At 46.1% G+C, this 20,000-nt stretch overlaps 1 protein-coding gene across 4 annotated transcripts in view; it reads right to left on the bottom strand.

The window, feature by feature from the left end:
• LOC105475098 (LHFPL tetraspan subfamily member 2) overlaps positions 1–20,000 on the bottom strand; it is a 162,953-nt gene that overhangs the window by 21,406 nt on the left and 121,547 nt on the right. For all 4 annotated transcript variants that reach the window (XM_011730095.3, XM_011730094.3, XM_024790778.2 and 1 more), the window contains one exon: positions 9,581–10,195. In XM_011730095.3, coding sequence (XP_011728397.1) covers positions 9,581–10,010 — 430 coding nt within the window. In that variant the 5' untranslated portion in view covers positions 10,011–10,195. The remainder of the gene's footprint in view (positions 1–9,580; positions 10,196–20,000) is intronic.

The raw sequence follows: 20,000 nt of genomic DNA, 5'->3' as shown, positions 1-20,000 counted from the left end.
GATACCAGATGGGCTGCTATCTTCAGTACCAAAACTTCAATTAGCCACTCAGAGTCTGGGGCACTTAAACAGTATTTCTAAATAAAAGTAATATAACAAAGTAGGAGTTATAACATGAATCACGAATTTCTGCCCAATCGTGACCACTTTTGGTTAATCTATACCTTTGCCCATTCAGGTTTTTCAATGAAAACTTGTTCAAAGCCCAAGTAGAATTTGATTTCAGTGATGACCAGTTCTGAAGTGATTCTTCAAATGATGGCTCATCAGTTATTTATGCCATAACTGTCTAGGAGGGCTGTGGGTCTATGTCACAATTGAGACTTAATGGCAATCGTTAAATCCAAACGCCTGTAAATTTACAGCTGGGGCTAGAAGAGACTAATGAGTGGTTCCACAGATACGTGCCTCTGTCAGCGAACATCCATTTACTGAGCATCTACTATGCACGAAGTGGGTTCCACTCTGAACACCAGAGGTAGAACTGAAAAGACACGTTGCACCCTTGTGGGGCTTCCTTATATTCTGAAACAGTGGCTTTTACACTTCCTGGATTTGACAGTCCAGAAAAACTGTTGGGAGGTCAACATTTTTTATTTTGCTAATAAGGACACTGAAGATAGCCTTTATTGTCTCCTCTCATCATTTCATAAAAGAGTATTTTAATATAAGAAGGGTGAAGGATGTAATCGGAAAATAAAGGGAAGTTCTTTGAAGTGAATACATTCGGCTTGATGAAATGTTACTACACTTACCAAACTTCCTTGATTTTGCTGTGAAATGGTAGAAGCCTTAGCACAGAGTGGACCAGCACTCGTTCAAAGGAAGCAACTTCTGGCTGAGGGCCCTTCTGCGGGGTAAGAGATGGGGGAGTGCAGAGGGTACCTGTGTTAAGATGTGGACACCTTTCTAAGAAGCCTATTTATTTACTGTGCAAGTATCAAGATACAGGGTAAGGAGGCTCTGAGTCTCTTTGGAGTCTAGGTCCAAACTTGTTTTTGTTGCATCTCATTTTGTGTTTTAAGTTTTAAGAGACGAGGTCTCACTATGTTGTCCAGGCTAGTATGCAGTGGCTATTCACAGGCGTGATCATATTGCACTACAGTCCCAAACTCAAGTGATCCTCCTGCCCGAGTAGCTAGGACCACAGGCATGAGCCTACGTGGCTTACTCCATCTCATTTTAAAGTTTCAAGAGTTTGTGGACAAGCTAAACCAGCTTAATGTCGACATTTAGTAACTCATTTAGTTCCAGGGGCCAGATCAGGAACAGGAAATCAAAGGGTTTCCTGGCAATAAAAGGGTTTTTGTGAATGACTACAGCATCTTTGAGAGCAGATATCTACATGTTATTTTAGTACATGATCAATAATATTAGAAGCTTTAACCAGTAAGATTTTCAGAGACAAGCAAGAGAAAAAGGGAAGGAACTGGTTATTTTCAAGTTGTCAATTAAAAACAAAGAAGCTTGCATTAATGCTTTTGCTGTTTCCCCAGAGAAATCTAGTAGGATATCCATTTTCTACTAAAAATACTCCCATGATATTATAGTTGGCAAGAAAAACACTCTCCGGGTGGAGAGAAGATGACAGATGAACATAAATAGAATTCTTTAGAAGACAATCACAGCACAGTTGTCATAAAAAGATCTTACAACCAAGGTCCCCAAAGGAAGTTTCTGTTATAATTACTTGAAATTAATGGCCATCAATTAAAAATTGTCTGATGCCCTTAGGATACATGGAGAAACAATCTAGAAGAAAGATGCAGTTTCTCCATTGTTGAAGCCTCCCTCTTTCTCAGCAATGATTCCTGTTTAAAAGCAAATTACTTCCGCTAGCAGTTTTTAAAGCCTTAACTCTAGAACTGTTGAAATACATCTCAACAAACTCATCTAGCCAGATGATTCCTTCCCGTCAGTTAGTGATGAAGCCTTACTTCACATTCCGGGTGAGAAGCTGTTTGTTAACTGGCTTATATGCAACTGGAAGAACTTTATGAAATACATTCTCCACAAGTTATTCACCAGACAGGCAGGATTATGAAAGACACAGCTCCTGCTTGACTATAACCAAAATACACTGATAATTCAAAACAAGTTACTAAAATAAAAAAGCTGCAAAATGTAATGTGTAACAGAGTAAAAGGCACTTTGAAAAAACATAGTTACTAAGGTATGGAATTTCTAGGACAAGTAAATTTCTTGCCCGTTGAGGTCTTTGGGTGCAGATAATGTTAAATAATTCCTACTACAACAAACCAGGCACTGTCTTTTCAACACCAGATCCCTGAACTTGGCCTCTGTCACTCTGAACACACAGCCACTCTGCATTTTGAGTTGAAATTACTTAAGAGTTGTGTACATGTATTTGTACTGATTCTTAAAGCATTTTAATATTGGCTTTACTTTCTCTGTATGTGTAGTTTTAATCTGTACTGCTGGCTGTCTTTAAAAGAAAAAAGTTGCTGGCCATTTAATAAAGCTACTGGGAAGACCATCTACAATAAATGAGCTCATAAATGTGGCTGACTGTGCTGTAGGACAGTTCTTCATAGCAGATGCAAATTACTTTCGAAGTGGCTTTATAGCTTAAAAGAATACCACCTTTGCATTAAGCCCCTAAAACAGAGTGCCGGAACTGCTCATGTAAATATTCAGAGCCATGCTTAAATGATTATCTGTTAATGTCATTTGAACCTAGATCATCCATGGCTCTGTGATAATTTATGTCTACAATTAAGTAGTTGCCATGGCAAACCACTTTCACATTTTATTTGCATATCAACTGCTGTATCCGAATTTTAAGAGAGTTTGCAATTTACTTCCAGACTTTCCAACTCATTCTTTAAAAACAGGTCCCCATCTTGGGCAGGTGCAGTGACTCATGCCTGTAATCCCAGCACTTTGGGAGGCTGAGGCAGGTGGATCACCTGAGGTCAGGAGTTCGAGACCAGCCTGGCCAACATGGTGAAATCCCATCTCTACTAAAAATACCAAAAATTAGCCAGGTATTGTGGCAGGTGCCTATAAGCCCAGCTACTGAGGAGGCTGAGACAGGAGAATCGCTTGAACCCGGGAGGCAGAGGTTGCAGTGAGCCAAAATCAAGCCATTGCACTCCAGCCTGGGCAATAAGAGTGAAACTCCGTCTCAAAAAAAACCAAAACAACAACAACAACAAAAAAAAAAAAAACAAAACAAAAACAAAAAGAAAACCAGTTCCTGTCTCTAGATTTACTAAATTAATACCTGCTTGGCCCACTTGCTTTTCAGCAGTCATTTTTTAATTTAATGATATGGTTGAATTATTCATTCCCTTTATATATTATTTATTTTATATTTCTTTTGCTTCTCTGTGGTACAGTTTATGAAATGATGACTCTCTAATACAGCCTGGGAGCAGAACTCAGGAAGTTGTAGACCTGCGTCTACAGGTCTCTGCACATAGCAGGCACCCAATAAAAGTGCCTAGGACTGAAATTGAATTCTGACCTGCCTTCTCACAACATGTCTGCATTTGTTTTACCTTTTTACCAAGGGACTACTAAAGGCTGGTGAATTAGGAAATGTGTCCTATCAGTGGTAAGGTTAAACTGTTCAGACACGGAACTGTTGGACCTGACTTCTGGTGGAGCATCGTCTGTCTGGAGAGCCAGAAACCAAGAGCCTCCCTTTGGCAGCCAGAGGTCTTCAGGGCCTTATGCTCACCAGGAAGAAAAGGAAGGGCTGTTCCTTCTATTCTCCCCATGCCTCTTTGAGGGTGTTCTGAAGGTGGGCAACCAAGGTCACACCACCCCAGAGAAAGCCCAGTGACTTTTTCTGGAGTAAAATTCTGAGGCAGGGCTCCGTGTGCGCCAGGCATCTCCGTCCCTCTCCCTGTGCTTCCCGATCCCCTGTTCTGATTTCTCTCCTCTCAGTGGCTGACCTTGTCTTTTGGGCTTGGGAGTGAGTAAGTAGGGCATGAGAACAGTCATGGGGTTGGGCTATGGTCCTAACCTTGCTGCTTAAGGTAACTTTTTACCCTGTGTAAAAAGCAGTGAGAATACCAAGTCCTGGAGAGTGATCAGCTGCATTTCATATGCCGGCCCTTCCACCCACCAGATTTATGACGAAAGCAATTCCATAAGCGGCAAAGGCAAAATCCCCACTTGTCTGTCCTGGCTTTTCCTTTTATTGCTTTTTTTCATGTTGTCCTCTTTCACCCTCAATCATCGCTCACTTCCAAGAAGGCTGAGCCTGCACACACCAGGCCCTTCACCGCCAGCACCATTCCCACGACCACACCCTTCACCGCAGCCCTGCAGAGGCAGGGTTCAGCCCCAGGGCAATCTATCTGGTCAGACTGGTGGGGCAGCTTGCTCAGGCTGTCCTGCTGGACTGAGACCCATGCAGACAGAGGGCTGGAGGGAGTAGAGAGTGTGAGAGCCAGCCCAGCATAAAGGGAAGACTGGAAGATAGCAGGCAGCTGGCCGGTGGCTCATGCTCATGGCGGTCCCTGTGGAATAGGCCCAGCCAGCACAAGTGAGCCAAATCCTGAGCTCAGTTTAATGGCTTCAGTCCCAAACCTGAGTCACTGGGGATTCCATGGACTTCTAAGAGAACCCTACACGCATTTCCAAAAACAAACTGCTTGATGTTGTCATGGAAAACCTGGATCTTTGCATTCTACGGTTTCACGATGGATTATATCCAGGTCACGACCTAAGGAAGACAGCCGGCAAAAAGCCAACCCTGCTGGCTGATCACCGGCTTTTGTAACGAATCCCAAAGGGATGCGAACCGATGTGTGCTGCTGGCTCTGCCAAGTCCTTGGACAAGTTCTCACCTCAGAAGACCAATCAGCCTGTGGTTTACTCCGCCAGGAGGCTCTAGGAAGCCACCTGCAATCAACATTCAATGGCTAGAAGTTGCCTCCAGAAGGCGAAGGAATGGAAAATGTGCATGTCAGAGGAAGGGGAGTGGGAGGAAGGAGCTCTTTGTTTTCCTGTCAATTTGACTACTCTCTCCTGCTTTTTAAAAAAATGATCTGAGGACACCCCTGGTTACATCAAAGCCACAGGACTGCTGTGCGCCCTGAGCTCCAACACAGGCAGGCTCTTAAGGACAGGGAAGGACCCTACACACTGTATTTGTGTTTGATTTGAACAGAATAAGGTCAATTCTAAAAGCTACAAGATATCCCTGTTCCTAAGAATGCAACAAATCCGGGAAACATATAATATACTAAAACTTGCCAAGAAAGCAGAAATACTTTGATAATGATTCTATAGCTACCATTTATTATTTACTGTGTGTTAAGCACTATGCTTAAGCCTTTTTATGTAGCATCTAACTTAATCCTCAAAACAGTCCTGAGGTATAAAGTATTATACCCATTTTACAAGTGAGAAAACTATGGCTCAGAAAAGTGAGGCAAATTGGTCTGTGTTTCAAAGGCACATTCAGGTGAGGCTTGACCCCTCATTACTGCGTGAGTGCTGAACATCAAGGACACGTGCACAGTATTTAGAAAGTATCAGCCAGATGTCCACCATTAGGCCAGACCCTGAAGGCAGATCCTGCTATCTGGACTCACGTAACAGGCAATAGTTATATTTCATTACTGTTTAAGTTAGCCCAGAGTTTGGGATTTCCACTGAAGTAGCAGATTCTTTCACACCCGATTTCTAAACTCGGACAAGATTTTGATTAATTGTGCTGTGTTTTTTATAGACAGTGAAGGCTACACAAGCCGGTGGCCTATTTATATCTTAAAATTAGGTATAGCAAAAGAATATGCTTACGATCATTTTTCATCCAGTCACATTTTTGCCAAAATGTAAGGTGTAAGAACAAACACAGCCTGAGTATATTTCTAAAGAATCTTTTTTGTTGCTCTGGCAATGGGCTCCTTTCTCACCATTTGTTTCAGTGTTGAAGAGATCCAGGGCTGAGGGAGACGGGGCATAGGGAGAGAAGAAGCCGATGCTCACAGCTGCAGCAAGTCCTTGCTGAGGCTGGGGCTGACCAGAGGCTATCACAGATTGGCCAACGGGAGAAAGCCAGCCGGCCAGCCCTTTCGGATGCCAGTGTGGCAACGTCCTCAGCCACGGATGCAAGAACCACAGTGCCCCTTACACTGGCTTGAAGTGCATGATGAGACCTCCGATAGGGGAGAAAGCGCCCACTGAGTATCCCTTGCAGGTGTGACCCCCAAACATAAGAAGTATAGCTCAGTCCCTCTTTTTCATGATTTCTTCTCTGAAGGGTGATGCTAGGCTGGACAGAGAAAAGAAACCAGTTATTTCCTGCATTTCAGCACTTAGATCAGTGGCTCCTAGACAGCAGTCAAACTATGCAGGAATCTCTGCCTCCTGCCAATTTAAAATTCTGAGTAATTTAAGCATTTTTGAGATGCTGCATAAGTAACAGGCATAAGGAGGAAGTTAAAGCTTCTAGACTGGAAAGAGGCAGAAGATCAGCACCAGCCCTCAGGAGTGCTCCTACTTCTTTCTCCTCAACCCTCCTCCCAGAGGCCTTGTGCAGACAGAAAAGTAAGAAAAACTCATTGGAGGCCAGGCACAGTGGCTCACACCTGTAATCCCAGCACTTTGGGGGCGGAGGTGGGTGGATCACTTGAGGTCAGGAGTTTGAGACCAGACTGGCCAACATGAGGAAACCCTGTCAATACTAAAAATACAAAAATTAGCCGGGCATTGTGGCGGGCGCCTGTCATCCCAGGAACTTGGGAGGCTGAGGCAGGAGAATCGCTTGAAACTGGGAAGGGGAGGTTTCAGTGAGCCAAATCATGCCATCGCATTCCCACCTGGGCAACAGCGTGAGAATCCGTCTTAAAAAAAAAGAAAAGAAAAAAGAAAAAAAACTCCCTGGAGCGTTCGAATACCGGAGAGCCATACTAATCTTTGTGCAATAATAACACCATGCCATTAATGTGAGGCACACGAGAGTACCAGAATGTGTTGGACTAATCCACATTCAGAGATGGAATTCACTCAACTAACACCTTATTATACACTGCATGTAAATAGTCTTGAAGGATACTATGCTTTGCTTCTGAATGACTGCCAAAGATAGGTTTAGTGTTATGGCCCAAGATGTCCCACCCCTTCCAGTAAATGGCCACTGGTTTACTGGAAGATAGTGGGATCATCAAGTTTCTCAGGATAAGAAGCACCCCTACATGACAAACCAGGAGTCTCATCTACATACCAGCAAATCAATAAAGCCCATAATAAAGGCATGAAATCATCAAGGATGTACAAATACAACAGAGCGAGGGAACAGTAAACAGAAATCCTTCTCTCTGGTCAACGAGGGCTCTTCAACAGGATTAATAAATTGTGTGTGCTGACTTCCCTTGAGCTACATGTTTGACTCTTCAAAAGCCTTCAGTAACATTTATCTGCAAAAGTTTTAAGATATACACATGCATTCATACACACACACACACACACACACACACACACCCCTGAGGCACCTTGTGTCCAAGGAGAATAAAGCAGGGACATTTCTCTGATAAGAAAATGATGGGCCGGGCGTGGTGGCTCAAGCCTGTAATCCCAGCACTTTGGGAGGCCGAGAGGGGCGGATCACGAGGTCTGGAGATGGAGACCATCCTGGCGAACACGGTGAAACCCCGTCTCTACTAAAAAGTACAAAAAAACTAGCCAGGTGAGTTGGCGGGTGCCTGTAGTCCCAGCTACTCGGGAGGCTGAGGCAGGAGAATGGCGTAAAACTGGGGAGGCGGAGCTTGCAGTGAGCTGAGATCTGACCACTGCACTCCAGCCTGGGCGACAGAGCGAGACTCCGTCTCAAAAAAGAAAAAAAGAAAATGATGACTCAGTCTTGAAACCCACCTTTAACATTTCTGGGTGGTGAGATGCCAAGCTGAAGGGGACAGACATCTTCAGAAGTGAGTCAAAAGGGGACAAGGAGCTTCACAGAATCAAACTCTAAGCCTAAAAATTCTAAAAGAAGGTCATATTTTCCAATCTTCCTATTTTTCAGAAGGGAGAACGCTGAGACCCGGGGTGGTACATTTATCTCATGTGAAACTGCTATTGAGGAGCAATGCTGAAATACAGAATCCTGGTCTCCCAAATTCCATGAGTGCCTGGGTCACTTGTGGTATGGCTGATCCTGGCAGATGGAGAGATGAGGGACCTGAGACTTGTCCCTTTGGGCCAGAAAGTTTAAGGGGCCTGGTGTCTGGATGGTGTATTCCCCCATGAAAGCAAATCAGAACTAAGGAGCAGGCCCTCTGTCATGTCTCTTGGCCCATTACTCCCCATCCCCCACCTCCACCCTACACAGGGGCCTCCTAAGATTTGAGGAACAGTAAACTTTATCTTATCGGCTGTTTGGGAAAAAACTGTCATTTGATCTGTTTATTTGGAAGCCAGCCCTGTTGAGCTCAAGAGTTTGCTATGAGGCCGGCTAGAGTGAATTCGTTTGGGGGCTGCTGCTTTACTGCCCTGGACACATGGCTCAGTGTATAACTTTATTTTGAAGAATCCTGTGCACACAGCTCTAGAATTTGCTGAGGGATGAATCACCTGTGCCCTTCATTTAGGGTTGTAGGTGGGTAACTTTGTCCTGTTAGAGTCTAGATTAATGTCTTGGTTAAAAAGTAAGCACCTGTTTTCTGAATATCAAAGCAAGAGTCTACTCCTCTACTTCTTTGGGGATGTCTTCAAACTCAGCTGTGTGTTTGTGTGTGAATTTCTGTCACCCAGAACAAGAACCTTGAATCAAACCTAGACAGACTATTATCCCATTGGTTCAGGACCCACCTTTCAAACCCACGCAGGGAAGCCGACAAAAGTGCTGGTAGCGGTGGATGCTTTCCCTGCAGCTCACAACCTTCTCCCTGGGACCGCTGTAAAGAGCTCATCCTTTTCTTTCCGCCCATTTCTAATAAGCTCGTGAGTGAGAAATTCCCAGAAAATGGAAGAGTTAGCTTGCATTTTCTGATCTGAGTGCACAGAACATTCTGTCAGGCTCTAGGAGACAGACAATTTAAACCAGAACCTCACTGAACACACAGCAGCTGATACTAATTCCTTCCCAGCCCCTGTCTTCCCCGCCCAAGCTGAAATCATCTGGGGGCTGGAGCGGAGAGTGGATGGGGAAGCAGGCTTGCTGCTTCTTAATGAGCGACCCCACTTACATTCCTCTTAGCATCGAGTGCTTGCTGAAGGTGGGACTCACGCTTTCCATAATTCCTCAGGGAGTTGCACTGAAGTGGAGAGCATGCTTTTAATTTAATGGGAAACACAAAAAGTAGGAGTAGTTACTCAAACCAAAACCAACACCTTAGACCCCGAGGAAATAAGCAATGAGGAGGACCATGTAACACCAGAGAAGAACAAGCCCGTTTTCTTGTGGGGTAAGACAGGGGAAAGAGGCCCATGCGAGCAGCACACAAACGTCGCCTAGAACGGAAGGGGCAAAGGAAACCTGATTAGAGAGAAAATGGTCTTCTCCAAAACTGGCAGGAAGCAAATGTCCGGTGCCAGAGTGCGCTGCACCGGCAGCTCTCCATCCCTGCATCCCACCGTGCCCGGGGTCCTGCCTTCTTACCTGCAATTCCTTGCAACAGCCCACAGACGTTGAAGATGCTTTTCTTCATGATGCTCTGTACACACATGGTGAAGACGGACACCAAGGCCACCATGCAGAGAATAAAGATTCCCACAGCCAGGAAAATAGCTGTGGCCTGCCAGAAGCCGCTGGCGATCTCGCCGAAGCTCTCGGCGTAGGGCCCGCACAGCGTGTCCCGCTGGAAGTGCTGCATCCCTGGGTTCCGGATGCAGCGGGCGTAGATGCCCAGGGTGGGGTGGTAGGGCTCGGGGGAGCCCCCGCCTGGGCCCGCCGGCTCCGCGCCGCCACCGCTCCTCGCTTTCCCGACCAGCCAGTCTGCGCTCATGAAGGCAATGAGCTCAGCAAAAGCCACTACAATACTCAGCAAGGTCCAGAGCATCGAGCGACAGGTGACAATGACATGACACATATTGATGTTCCAGGCGAAGAAAGAGTCAGGAGTCCACGGAGTTAATCAAAAAAAGAAAGTCGGTGGGGAAGGAGGCTCGGGCGGCCCGGGAAGGAAGTCGCAGCTGCAGTCATTCACTCCCGCCGCCGGCCGCGTTCATGCTGGGGACAGCGCTCCCGGACCCAGAGCACCGCCTGCGGCCTCACCTAGGGGAGAGGGAGGGCGGTTAGCAGCGCCGCAGGCCCCGCCCCGCCTTCCCGCCGCGCAGCGACACAGTCCAAGCCCGGCCCGCGCCCGCAGAACCCTGCCAGCAAGCCCCGGGCCGGCCAGCATGCCAGGCGGTTGTTGCACTCGCTGCGTTTGTTTCAAGTTCTCCCTGACATCACTGCACTCAGAACTCTATGTGGCAGTTAACCTTCTCTCTTGGGAGCGCTATGGAAGGAGGCGGCTAGTGCCAGGTCCTGCTCCCAACCCAGGGAGCACTGTCCCGGTTGCTGCTGCACTCTTAGGACAGGGCTCCCGCTCCCTCATCTTTTACTGGAAAAAGTCAAACAGCACAGGGATCCAGAGTGGAGGAGGCAAGAATGGCAATCAACTCTATTAGTGGATTTTTTTTTTTTTTTTTTTTTTAAAGTTTGCAAGACTTTTTGGCCTGCTGTTTTGGTACGAGGTGAGTTAAGTTTTGCGAAACTTGCACCAAGCGCTTTTGCTTAACAGTAGAGAGTAGCAACACCCCACTTTTATTTCCTGGAAATTAAATTACTAGCAGAGACATGTGTTTGCTTCATAGGTAAATAAGAAACAATCCCATGAAAAAGAATAAACAAAACATTGCTCCCACACCTATATTTCATCCATTTTTCACAGGGTGATTTTTAGACAAAATAATTTACACTAATTAAAACTCAGAGGGAAACAAACCTTAAGAGTTCATGCCTTACTTGGGGAAATTATTTTTAAAAGACATTAATGACCGTTAACTAAGCATCATTACAACTGAGTGGACTTGTTGACAACAGAACCTTGTCTATGAAGAATGCATCCCTTGAATTGTCCCAATTCATCCCATGTGCCTCTGCCTAAGCTTCGATTCACCCCAGGTCTGGAACTCAACGTGCCCATTGTTTCTCATTTCACAGAGGCCTCATTCTGTCCCCAAGGAGGAATGACTTCATTACCAGAAGACATTGCTCCAATGGCTCAAGCCTTCTTCAGAGGAGTCTAGACCCTGAAATGGGGGCCAGCAGTGCTGGTCTGCAGCCCCGTTTTCTGCCCCATTTCAAGGCCAAGAACAATCCCTCAGCTTACATCTGGGCACATGGCCCTGCTCTGAATGATTAGATCTCATTAACCGAGGTCAAGTCAACTCCATGAGAACTGCAAAGAGCCCCCTGGCATGTTGGGAGTGGGGTGAGGCAGGGAGTTATCAAAGAGGAAGAGAAGCGGGGAAATAAGGAAGCCCAGTGTCAAAGCTTAAAATGCCCGTTTCTACACCCTGCACCAGCTGTCTGCCTGCTGGCCGACTTCCTAGTTAGCATGTGATCTACCCATCCCTTGAAACATGATGTATTTTAAAATCCTCATATCATGGTGGTTGCTATACAAGATGCTATTTTGGGGACACAGCTAGTGCACTACTAGGAACATATGCACTTAATTGTCAGGGTGTGTGTGCATGTGTCACAACGCTATGCCGAGCACTGGGTAAGGGAAGGGAGTCCATCAGGTATGGGTTCCAAAGCCAGCTCCAGTACTGACCATGTGCATGTCTAACTTCTCAGAGCTTCCTCGTCTGAGCTGGTAAGGGTAGCCTACCTCACCAGATTATTGCAAGGAATGAACAAGAACCTACTGAAGCACCCACACAGTGCCTGGCAGAGTAAGTGCTTAACAAGTATCAACTCCTTGCCCTCAGAAGCTTTTCCTGTAACATAGATGACACCGTTCAGACAACTATTGTTCTAGTGGAGGTGCCCAGTAGATTACAGAAACCTGGCCACTGCACACAGAAAACATTAAGCACAGGCTACTTAGAGATGGACGAGGTCACTCATGTCTAAACTTTCCTGGCTGCCTTCAAGGGCAGAGTCCTGGTCTTCCTGTTTCCCCACTACCTAACTCAGCTGCCAATCCACCTGGTGGAGATAAATTAGCATTCAGCCAGAAGCTATAGCCTACTCCAACTCACTCATTCTCAGCTCCTCCTCCAGATAGTACCGAATAGAAAGCCTTTTGAGAAAAAAGTTACTGAGGGCTTTAGAGGAGACTGTTTATAATGAAAATAATCATTCTAAAAGAGAACAAGAAAATGAACCAAAAAGACTCCCAGGAGGCCCTGAGAGGCTGCACGTGCCCACCGGGCTCACAAACACTTTGAGTCCACAGGTGGCAATCCCAGCCTGTTGAGTGCTTTATATAAAGCCTTCCCATTTGATTAGAAAACCATTTTAGTTATGCCCAGCCAATCTCTGTCCCATCCCTTTTCTGTTAAATGTAATTTTTCTTTTTCTTTTTTTTTTTTTTTTGAGATGGGGTCTCACTCAGTCACCCAGGCTGGAGTGCAGTGGCATGATCTTGGCTCACTGCAATCTCTCTGCCTCCCCGGTTCAAGCAATTCTCCTGCCTCAGCCTCCAGAGCAGCTGGGATTACAAGCACACATGACCATGCCTGGCTAAATTATTTTTAGTAGAGATGGGGTTTCGCCATGTCGGCCAGGCTGGTCTCAAACTCCTGACCTTAGGTGATCCACCCACCTTGGCCTCCCAAAGTGCTGGGATTACAGGCGTGTGCCATTGCCCCAGCCTGAATGTAATTTTTCAATGAGAACATTCATATTTGTCCTCCTGCAGAACTGCAGAGCTCCTACAACCTCTCAGGTGACTTGTATCTTAATGACTACTCCAGTGTCCACTGCCTGGCCAGCAAGGTCTGCTCAGAGTGAGGAATGCAATTAGTTTGCAGCATCTGAAGAAAAAGGCTGTAAAAGTTCAGGAGAGGAGAAGATGGGACGTCTGGGCTTAGCAAAATGCCTGAGAACTATCTGAAGGCAGGATTGCTTAAGGACCCACATGCTTAAGTTAAAATAATATAGTTCCCTCTCCTTTGTGCTAAAACATTTCCTCATTCACTGCACCAAATTCTCACACCCACACAAGACTGGCTGGGATGAGGGCTTCATTATTCTGTTTTCAGCGGGGGGAAAAGATGCTCTGTTCTCCCTAGTAAGTTTGCTAACTGCTACTCTCAGAGGAACAGTTGTGATACGCAAGGCTGACTACAACTGAGGCTTCCTGGGGGCTGTGATATGGTTTGGCTGTGTCCCCACCCAAATCTCATTTGACTTATACTCCCATAATTCCCACGTATTGTGGGAGGGGTCTGGTGGAAGATAACGGAATCATGGGGGTGGATCCCCCTTACTGTTCTCATGGTAGTGAATGCATCTCACGAGATCTGATGGTTTTATAAGGGCAACCTCTTTTGCTTGGTTCTCATTCTCTCGTCTGCCACCATGTAAGACATGTCTTTCGCCTTCCACCATGTTTGTGAGGCATTCCCAGTCACGCAGAACTGTGAGGAGTCCATTAAACCTCTGTTTCTTTATCAATTACCCAGTCTAGGGTATGTCTTTACCAGCAGTGTAAAAACGGACTAATAGAGGCTGCAAGCAAAGTTCTTAGGGTGGCAGGACAAGGGACCATCTCGAAGTGCAGCAGGGGCCTTCTGCAGTGGTCTGTGCTCTGTGAAGTGTACCAGTTTGGCGAAGTGTACTCAAAGGCAGGTACCTACTGAGACATCTGTATCAAACGGGAAAGAGATCCTCATGACAGAACTCTGTTAACCACCGGGATATGATGCACAGCCCTCCTCGGCCTGGCATCCGTTGCTATTAACCGTAATGCCTGCTTCCACAAAGCCCACTTCATAAACCAGGCCTTCACTGCCATTCTACGTAAACGACTTCTCTCCATGGGCCACTAAATACGTTTCCCTTTGAGAACACCTGACCTTACTATCGCATCCCTGGTGATTGTGGATAATCTAGACAGCCCTCTTGATGTTCAGAAAACGATGACTGGCACAAAGGTGTGCAAAGTAAAGCCTCTTCACTTAAAAAAAAAAAGACAAGTGAGAATCCTGCAGAAACCTACATTAATACCATAGGATAGGGAGCAAAGAGGAGTTTCTAAATGGCTGGTCTGTGGGAGTCAGTCCTGTGTACGGATTCTTCCCAGAGCCCTACTTTGAAAAGGTAGAGTGAAGGTCCTCAGCAGAGCCGAGCCGGGGTTTGTCACTTAAATCCCGGGTCTGTCTTTGGCAGCTTCCTGCTGTCAGCAGGGAAGAAAGTACATGTGAAGCCAGAACCACCCAGTGCCCATCGGCTGGATCACCCGGACAGAAACGCAGGAGCAAAGTTCTTATCTACCTGGAAAGAATAAGGGAAACCGGAAGGACGTCGATCAAGGCGGCATCAAAAAGCTCTCAGTCCCCATCCTGATGGGAACAGCACACCCAAAGAATGAGGCCAGGACAAACAACGTTTCGAAGAACACTACCTTGCTTACTCACCCTGGTTCTGTTTTTCAACTTTATTATGAACGTTTTCAAACATAGATATGAGTTGGCAAGAACAGACAATGAACACCCACATACCCAACACCCAGATTCAACATTTGTTAACATTTTCCCATATCTGTTCCATCAATCTGTAGCATACACACTCACACATTTTCTCAAATATCTGAAAATGAGTTGCAGATGTTTTGACACTTCACCCCTAAATACTTTAGCATACACCTCCTAAAAATAAGGACATTTTCCTATATAACCACAACAAGATTAGGACACTCAAGAGAATGGACAATAATCCCCTTATACCCAAAGTCTAGTTCCTACTAAAATTTCCCTACCCCTGCACTGTTTTTAATAGCGGTTTTCTTAAAACCATGACTCAATCACGGCTCATACATTGCATTTGATTAGGTTCTTTTAGTCAAGGATAGTCTTCCCACCACAACCTATTCCACCCCATCCCCATTATTTTCCCCCTGACATTGACTATTTGAAGACACTGGGCTAGTTGTCCTACAAAATACTCAACAACCTGGATTTGTCGATTTCCTCATGATTTCATTTCAACTTGTTCTCTATCCTCTATTTCAGAGAAACTGGAAGTTACATCTAAAGGCTAGACTGGTAGATTCTTGGCTGATCTCTATTTTCATTCTTGCAGTCTCCCTCAGACACATGAATCCTGCAAGGGTCAGCAATATGGCCTCCATCCCCATTTCTTCTGCAAGGATGAGAGGATTAAGAGAAGTAGAATGTATGTGTTTTCGCCTTCCAAGAGTTGGAAAGACCCTCCAGAGTGCTGCTTCTTAAAGTGTGGTTTACTGGACCATCTCCCAGAGAATGACAGCTACCTGTTTCAAAAAGAACGTTCCTGGTCCCCAACCAACCATTGATTCAAACTTTTTGGGTGGTGCCAGAATCTGCATTTCTCACAAGCTCCCAGGAGAGCCTTTCACAGAAAGTCCACTGTGAGGCAGCGTGGAAAAGGTCGGTTCCGTGGTATTGGCGAAGGGAGGTAAAGAGCAGAGGCAGGAGGAGTGTGGCCTGGCTCAGTCAGGACAGACCTAGGGGCCAGATCACTTGTCCCCTGCACAGCTCATGATGCCTCCCAGGTCACAGGGCCCAGTGACTGTAGGGAAACCAGCTGTTCTCCCAGCTCATCTGTTGTCTGATAATCCTTGTACAGCATGAAACGATCTGCCCAAACATTCAGGTCCTTTTCTTCAGAGGACAAAAGCAGCTTTCAGAACTGGAAGGATAGTGCTGGCACAAAAAGCACAGGACCTTGCATGACTTAAAAAAAAATGTACCAAAGGAGGTTCTGAAACTCTCACTCTGGCCACCCCGTAAAACACACTGACTACAGAAATCCAGACATCTTGATTATATTTAAGAGGACCCAAATGCACTAACAATTCTATTATTCTTTAGGGTACAGTCTTACATGCTCAACACCTCCTGCTTTTGCCAATTTCCTTGGCTCAACTTCCGATCGACTCCTCTTCTCCATCCCACCTCTGACTTCTGGGAAAACTCTGAATCTATGGTTCCCAATTAGGGGCAATTCTGTCCCCATCCCAACTCCGCAGGGGACATTTGGCAATGTCCGAAGGCATTTGGGGCTGTCACAGCTATGGGGGTGGGGGTGTGTGCTACTGGTATCTGGTGGACAAGGGTGCTGCTGAACAAAAATTACCTGGCCCCAAATGTCCGTATCATCAATGTCGAGAAACCCTGCTCTGGGGGCTTCTCACAAAGGGCAATTTTGAATGTACAGGAGCAACTTAAGATGATTTTTAAGATCTATTTTTAAAAGGTCTATTCTGATGAGTATGTCTATAATGTGGACATTCACAATATTTACTAACTTAAATATATTTTTAGTTGTTTTTCTCCATTTTTAAAAAACGCCATGCTAGTTTGGATGTCCAAGATGATAGGATGACAAGGGCCTGGGGCCCTGGAAGCCAGGGCAGACTGACTCAGAACCTCGTGCCTTGAGCCTGTCTTTCCTGGGGTCCTGGGTGGTCTCTGCATCACACGCTAAAATTAACTTCTGTTTTCAGAAATCTCTATTCTGCGAATGGCAAAATGGGGCTCCCCACTCATTGCTGTTACCTTTCTTCACCTACACCTGAGGGGCCCGGACACGGGTTCAGAAAACTAAACGGTTGGCCACACGGCTTCTGCTTCTTTCAGACTTCTCTCCTCCAGAGTCGGGCTGGTCACTCAGGAGGTACTCAGGTGGCCGTGGCCACCCCACATCTCAGGGAATCTCAAGGACCCTACGAGGTAGACCTATAAGATTTTCAGGCTTGCTGATTCTTACCTGACCCCTCTTAAAAGATGCTTCTCTTCCCCTTGAAACTATTGACATTCTCAGCTGCCTGGCAGCCCCTCCCTCCAAACACACCTGAACAAGTCTCTTTTTTCTGGGCATGGAACCCCCAGTGAGCTCTCTGACCCCATGCTCACTGTCAAGTTTGTTGTTTAATGCACTCATCCTGGCCAGTCATAGGTTTCTTTCTTGATGCCAACTCCAACTCCTCCTGTATCCAATTAACCTACCTCTGGGCACCCATTTCTAGAGAGGCCATTTCCCCTCCCATCCTGAGGTATCTGTATTAGTCTGTTCTCATGCTGCTAATAAAGACATACCCGAAACTGGGTAATCTATAAAGGAAAGAGGTTTAATGGACTCACAGTTCCACATGGCTGGGGAGACCTCACAATCATGGCAGAAGGCGAATGAGGAGCAAAGGTACATCTCACATGGCAGCAGGCAGGAAAGCATGTGCAGAGGAACTGCCCTTTATAAAACCAGCAGATCTCGTGAGACTATTGACTATCATGAGAACAGCATGGGAAAAATCCGCCCCTATGATTCAATTACCTCCCATTGGGTCCCTCCCATGACACGTGGGGAGTATGGGAGCTACATTTCAAATGAGATTTGGGTGGGGACACAGCCCAACCATATCAGCGTCTACAGCCAGAGATGGAAGGTCCACTTGTCTGGTCCTGTTTTCTAAATGATTCCTTCTCTTCTAAAGCCCACTTGCATATTTTATGTTTGTTTTCCCTCTATTTCTACAAATGTCTTCATCTAAAAGCTCTTTAGGCAAGTCTTTCTTTATGTGTCTGTCCAACAGGCAGGAGGAGCTGAACAAACCAATCTCTAAGGGAGACACTAAAATCTGATGTAGCCCAGATCCCATAAGCCGGGGTCATATGCCTGTGCCTGTACAGACCATGGGGTCGAAAGCATTTTCAATTTGTTTACATGAAATTAAAACTTGAATTTTAGGAGTTGCCTTTTAATGCCACTGCTTTATAGGAATTTTAAATGAAAGGTGTTTTTCAAGCTTATAATGAATTCTGTGATATTAGGCAAAATATAAGTCTTAAAGTGAACCTCTTGTGTCTTCTTAGGATAAGAGAGTTTTAATTAAGAAAAGTAACAGGCCGGGTACAGTGGCTCACACCTATAATCCCAACACTTTGGGAGGCCAAGGCGGGCGGATCACCTGTGGCCAGGGATCAAGGTACCCAGGGTTTTCCAACTTTCCCTAATGAGAATGCCACATTCGAAACTGTAGAAAGGTTTATACTTTCTCCATTCATTAACTATAGGAATTCCCCAAATATTTAGGATTCATACTACGCTTTGAAAACAGATGGGCTTCAGTGCAGCTTCCAACGAGAAGCACACTCCTCAGGGGAATGTGAGCTTGATGCGCAGCTGCCAGTAGCCCTAGGTACTTTGGAATACAGAATGATCCTTCAACTCTGGGCAGCAGCCTGGCCTGCAGGACTGAGCCGGTGTAATGACTCAGGAATGTGCCAGCTGGGAGGAGGTGGCCCAATGAGTGTTCCTCACTGCGGCCCAGATGAAGTCACTGCACGCTCAAAGTTCAAGATGGTCACAGAAAAACCCCTTTTTAAAAGTCTGAACTCCTGTACTTGTTCATATGATCCCAGTGTCCTCTTTCTGGGAAGAGGGACTTATTATTGTAGCTTCTAACAATAGTGAGGCATAGTAAACAGAGATAAAGTTCAGCTGGATGTCCCAGAAGCAGTGAGTATGTGTCAGGAAACCAGGCCTCTTAAAAACAAAGCAAAAGCCTGGGGCAGAAATGGCTTTAGGTCATTTCTATAAGAGAGGCTTCCCAACTCCCTGTTCCCCAGGTGCTCACCTGAATGGGCTGCTAAGCCAGGTGGGCAGAGGAAGCCTGTCCCATTCCGCGCCCAGTGCTATGGACTCCCAGGGGCTCCAGCTACCTTGCTCCCCAGCATGAGCCAGGCTGGAGAAGATGACCACTGAGAACCCACACAGCCCTCCCTAAGAGAGAGACGCGAGGCAAGAGAGCCTGGGGGAATCCACAGAAGAGAAACTAGACTGGATTTTGGTTAGGTGATAAAAAGGAGCATGTCCCTGGGATGCTGACAGATACTTCTTTGAGGTGGTTAGGACAGACCTCATCACAGCAAACCATTTCTCACAGCCCTGATCACCTGAGGCCTCGCAAGAAGTTCCTTTTCTCTGTACCCCACAAGTGGGTGGCTGATAATTCTGGGTTCCAGTATAACATGGCAACAGCCAGAATCTGCCTCTGGGGAGGATGTGTCAGGCTTCACGAAGGGTACACAGGACAAAACCCCTCGCCTCCACCCCTCCAGGGCAAGGAGCTCATCCAGAAAGGCAGCATGTAAGAATGACTCAGTCTGGAGGCAGACTCTTCATCTGAACCCTGGTTCTACCAGGTCCTCAGTAGTGACCTTAGGTGAAATTGGGCCCATGTTCCTTAGTTCCTGTGTCTGTAAAATGGAGTAATAGCCTACCACATAGGGATGTTGTGAGGATCAACTAAGTTAAAATAAGAATCAAGCTTACAACAGCACTTAGCACATGGCAAGCACTCCATCCGTGTGGACTATCCCCCTGCAACAGGATCCAGCCTCCCCATCCCTTGACCCGGCATAAACATGACCACTTCTGGGGTCGTGTCTCAGGCACTCCTTTTGCCACTTAGATCTTCAGGTTCTGGAGCCCATCTGGCAGGTAGGTAATTAGCCTTTCCTTCAAATACTAATTTCCCCCTGGAAAAGGCGTTGTGTGGCGGAAAGGATGTAACACAGAGCTGGAACGGCTTCAGTGCTATAAATCACGCTCTAGCATTAACTAGCTCTGTGTCTTTGGGCAATAAACGTCACCTCTCTAAGGAGAGTGTCCTCATCTCTAAAGTAGGGGTAAGGAAAGTCGCTGCCACACTTTTCGGGTGGAACACAAAAACTGTGCACGGAGGGTCAGGCATAACTGCAGGTGCCAAGACATAGTAGGAATCATTACTATTACCATCATATTGGTCAACATTCATTTTTCTGCTGTTTATCTCCCCAAGGCCACAAAAACACCTTCTATTATCATTCTAACTCTC

The sequence above is a fragment of the Macaca nemestrina genome, chromosome 6 (genome assembly GCF_043159975.1).
Source record: "Macaca nemestrina isolate mMacNem1 chromosome 6, mMacNem.hap1, whole genome shotgun sequence".
Taxonomy (NCBI): Eukaryota; Metazoa; Chordata; class Mammalia; order Primates; family Cercopithecidae; genus Macaca; species Macaca nemestrina.
The sequence above is the reverse complement of the archived record's forward strand: the minus strand, read 5'-3'. Positions and strand labels throughout refer to the sequence as shown.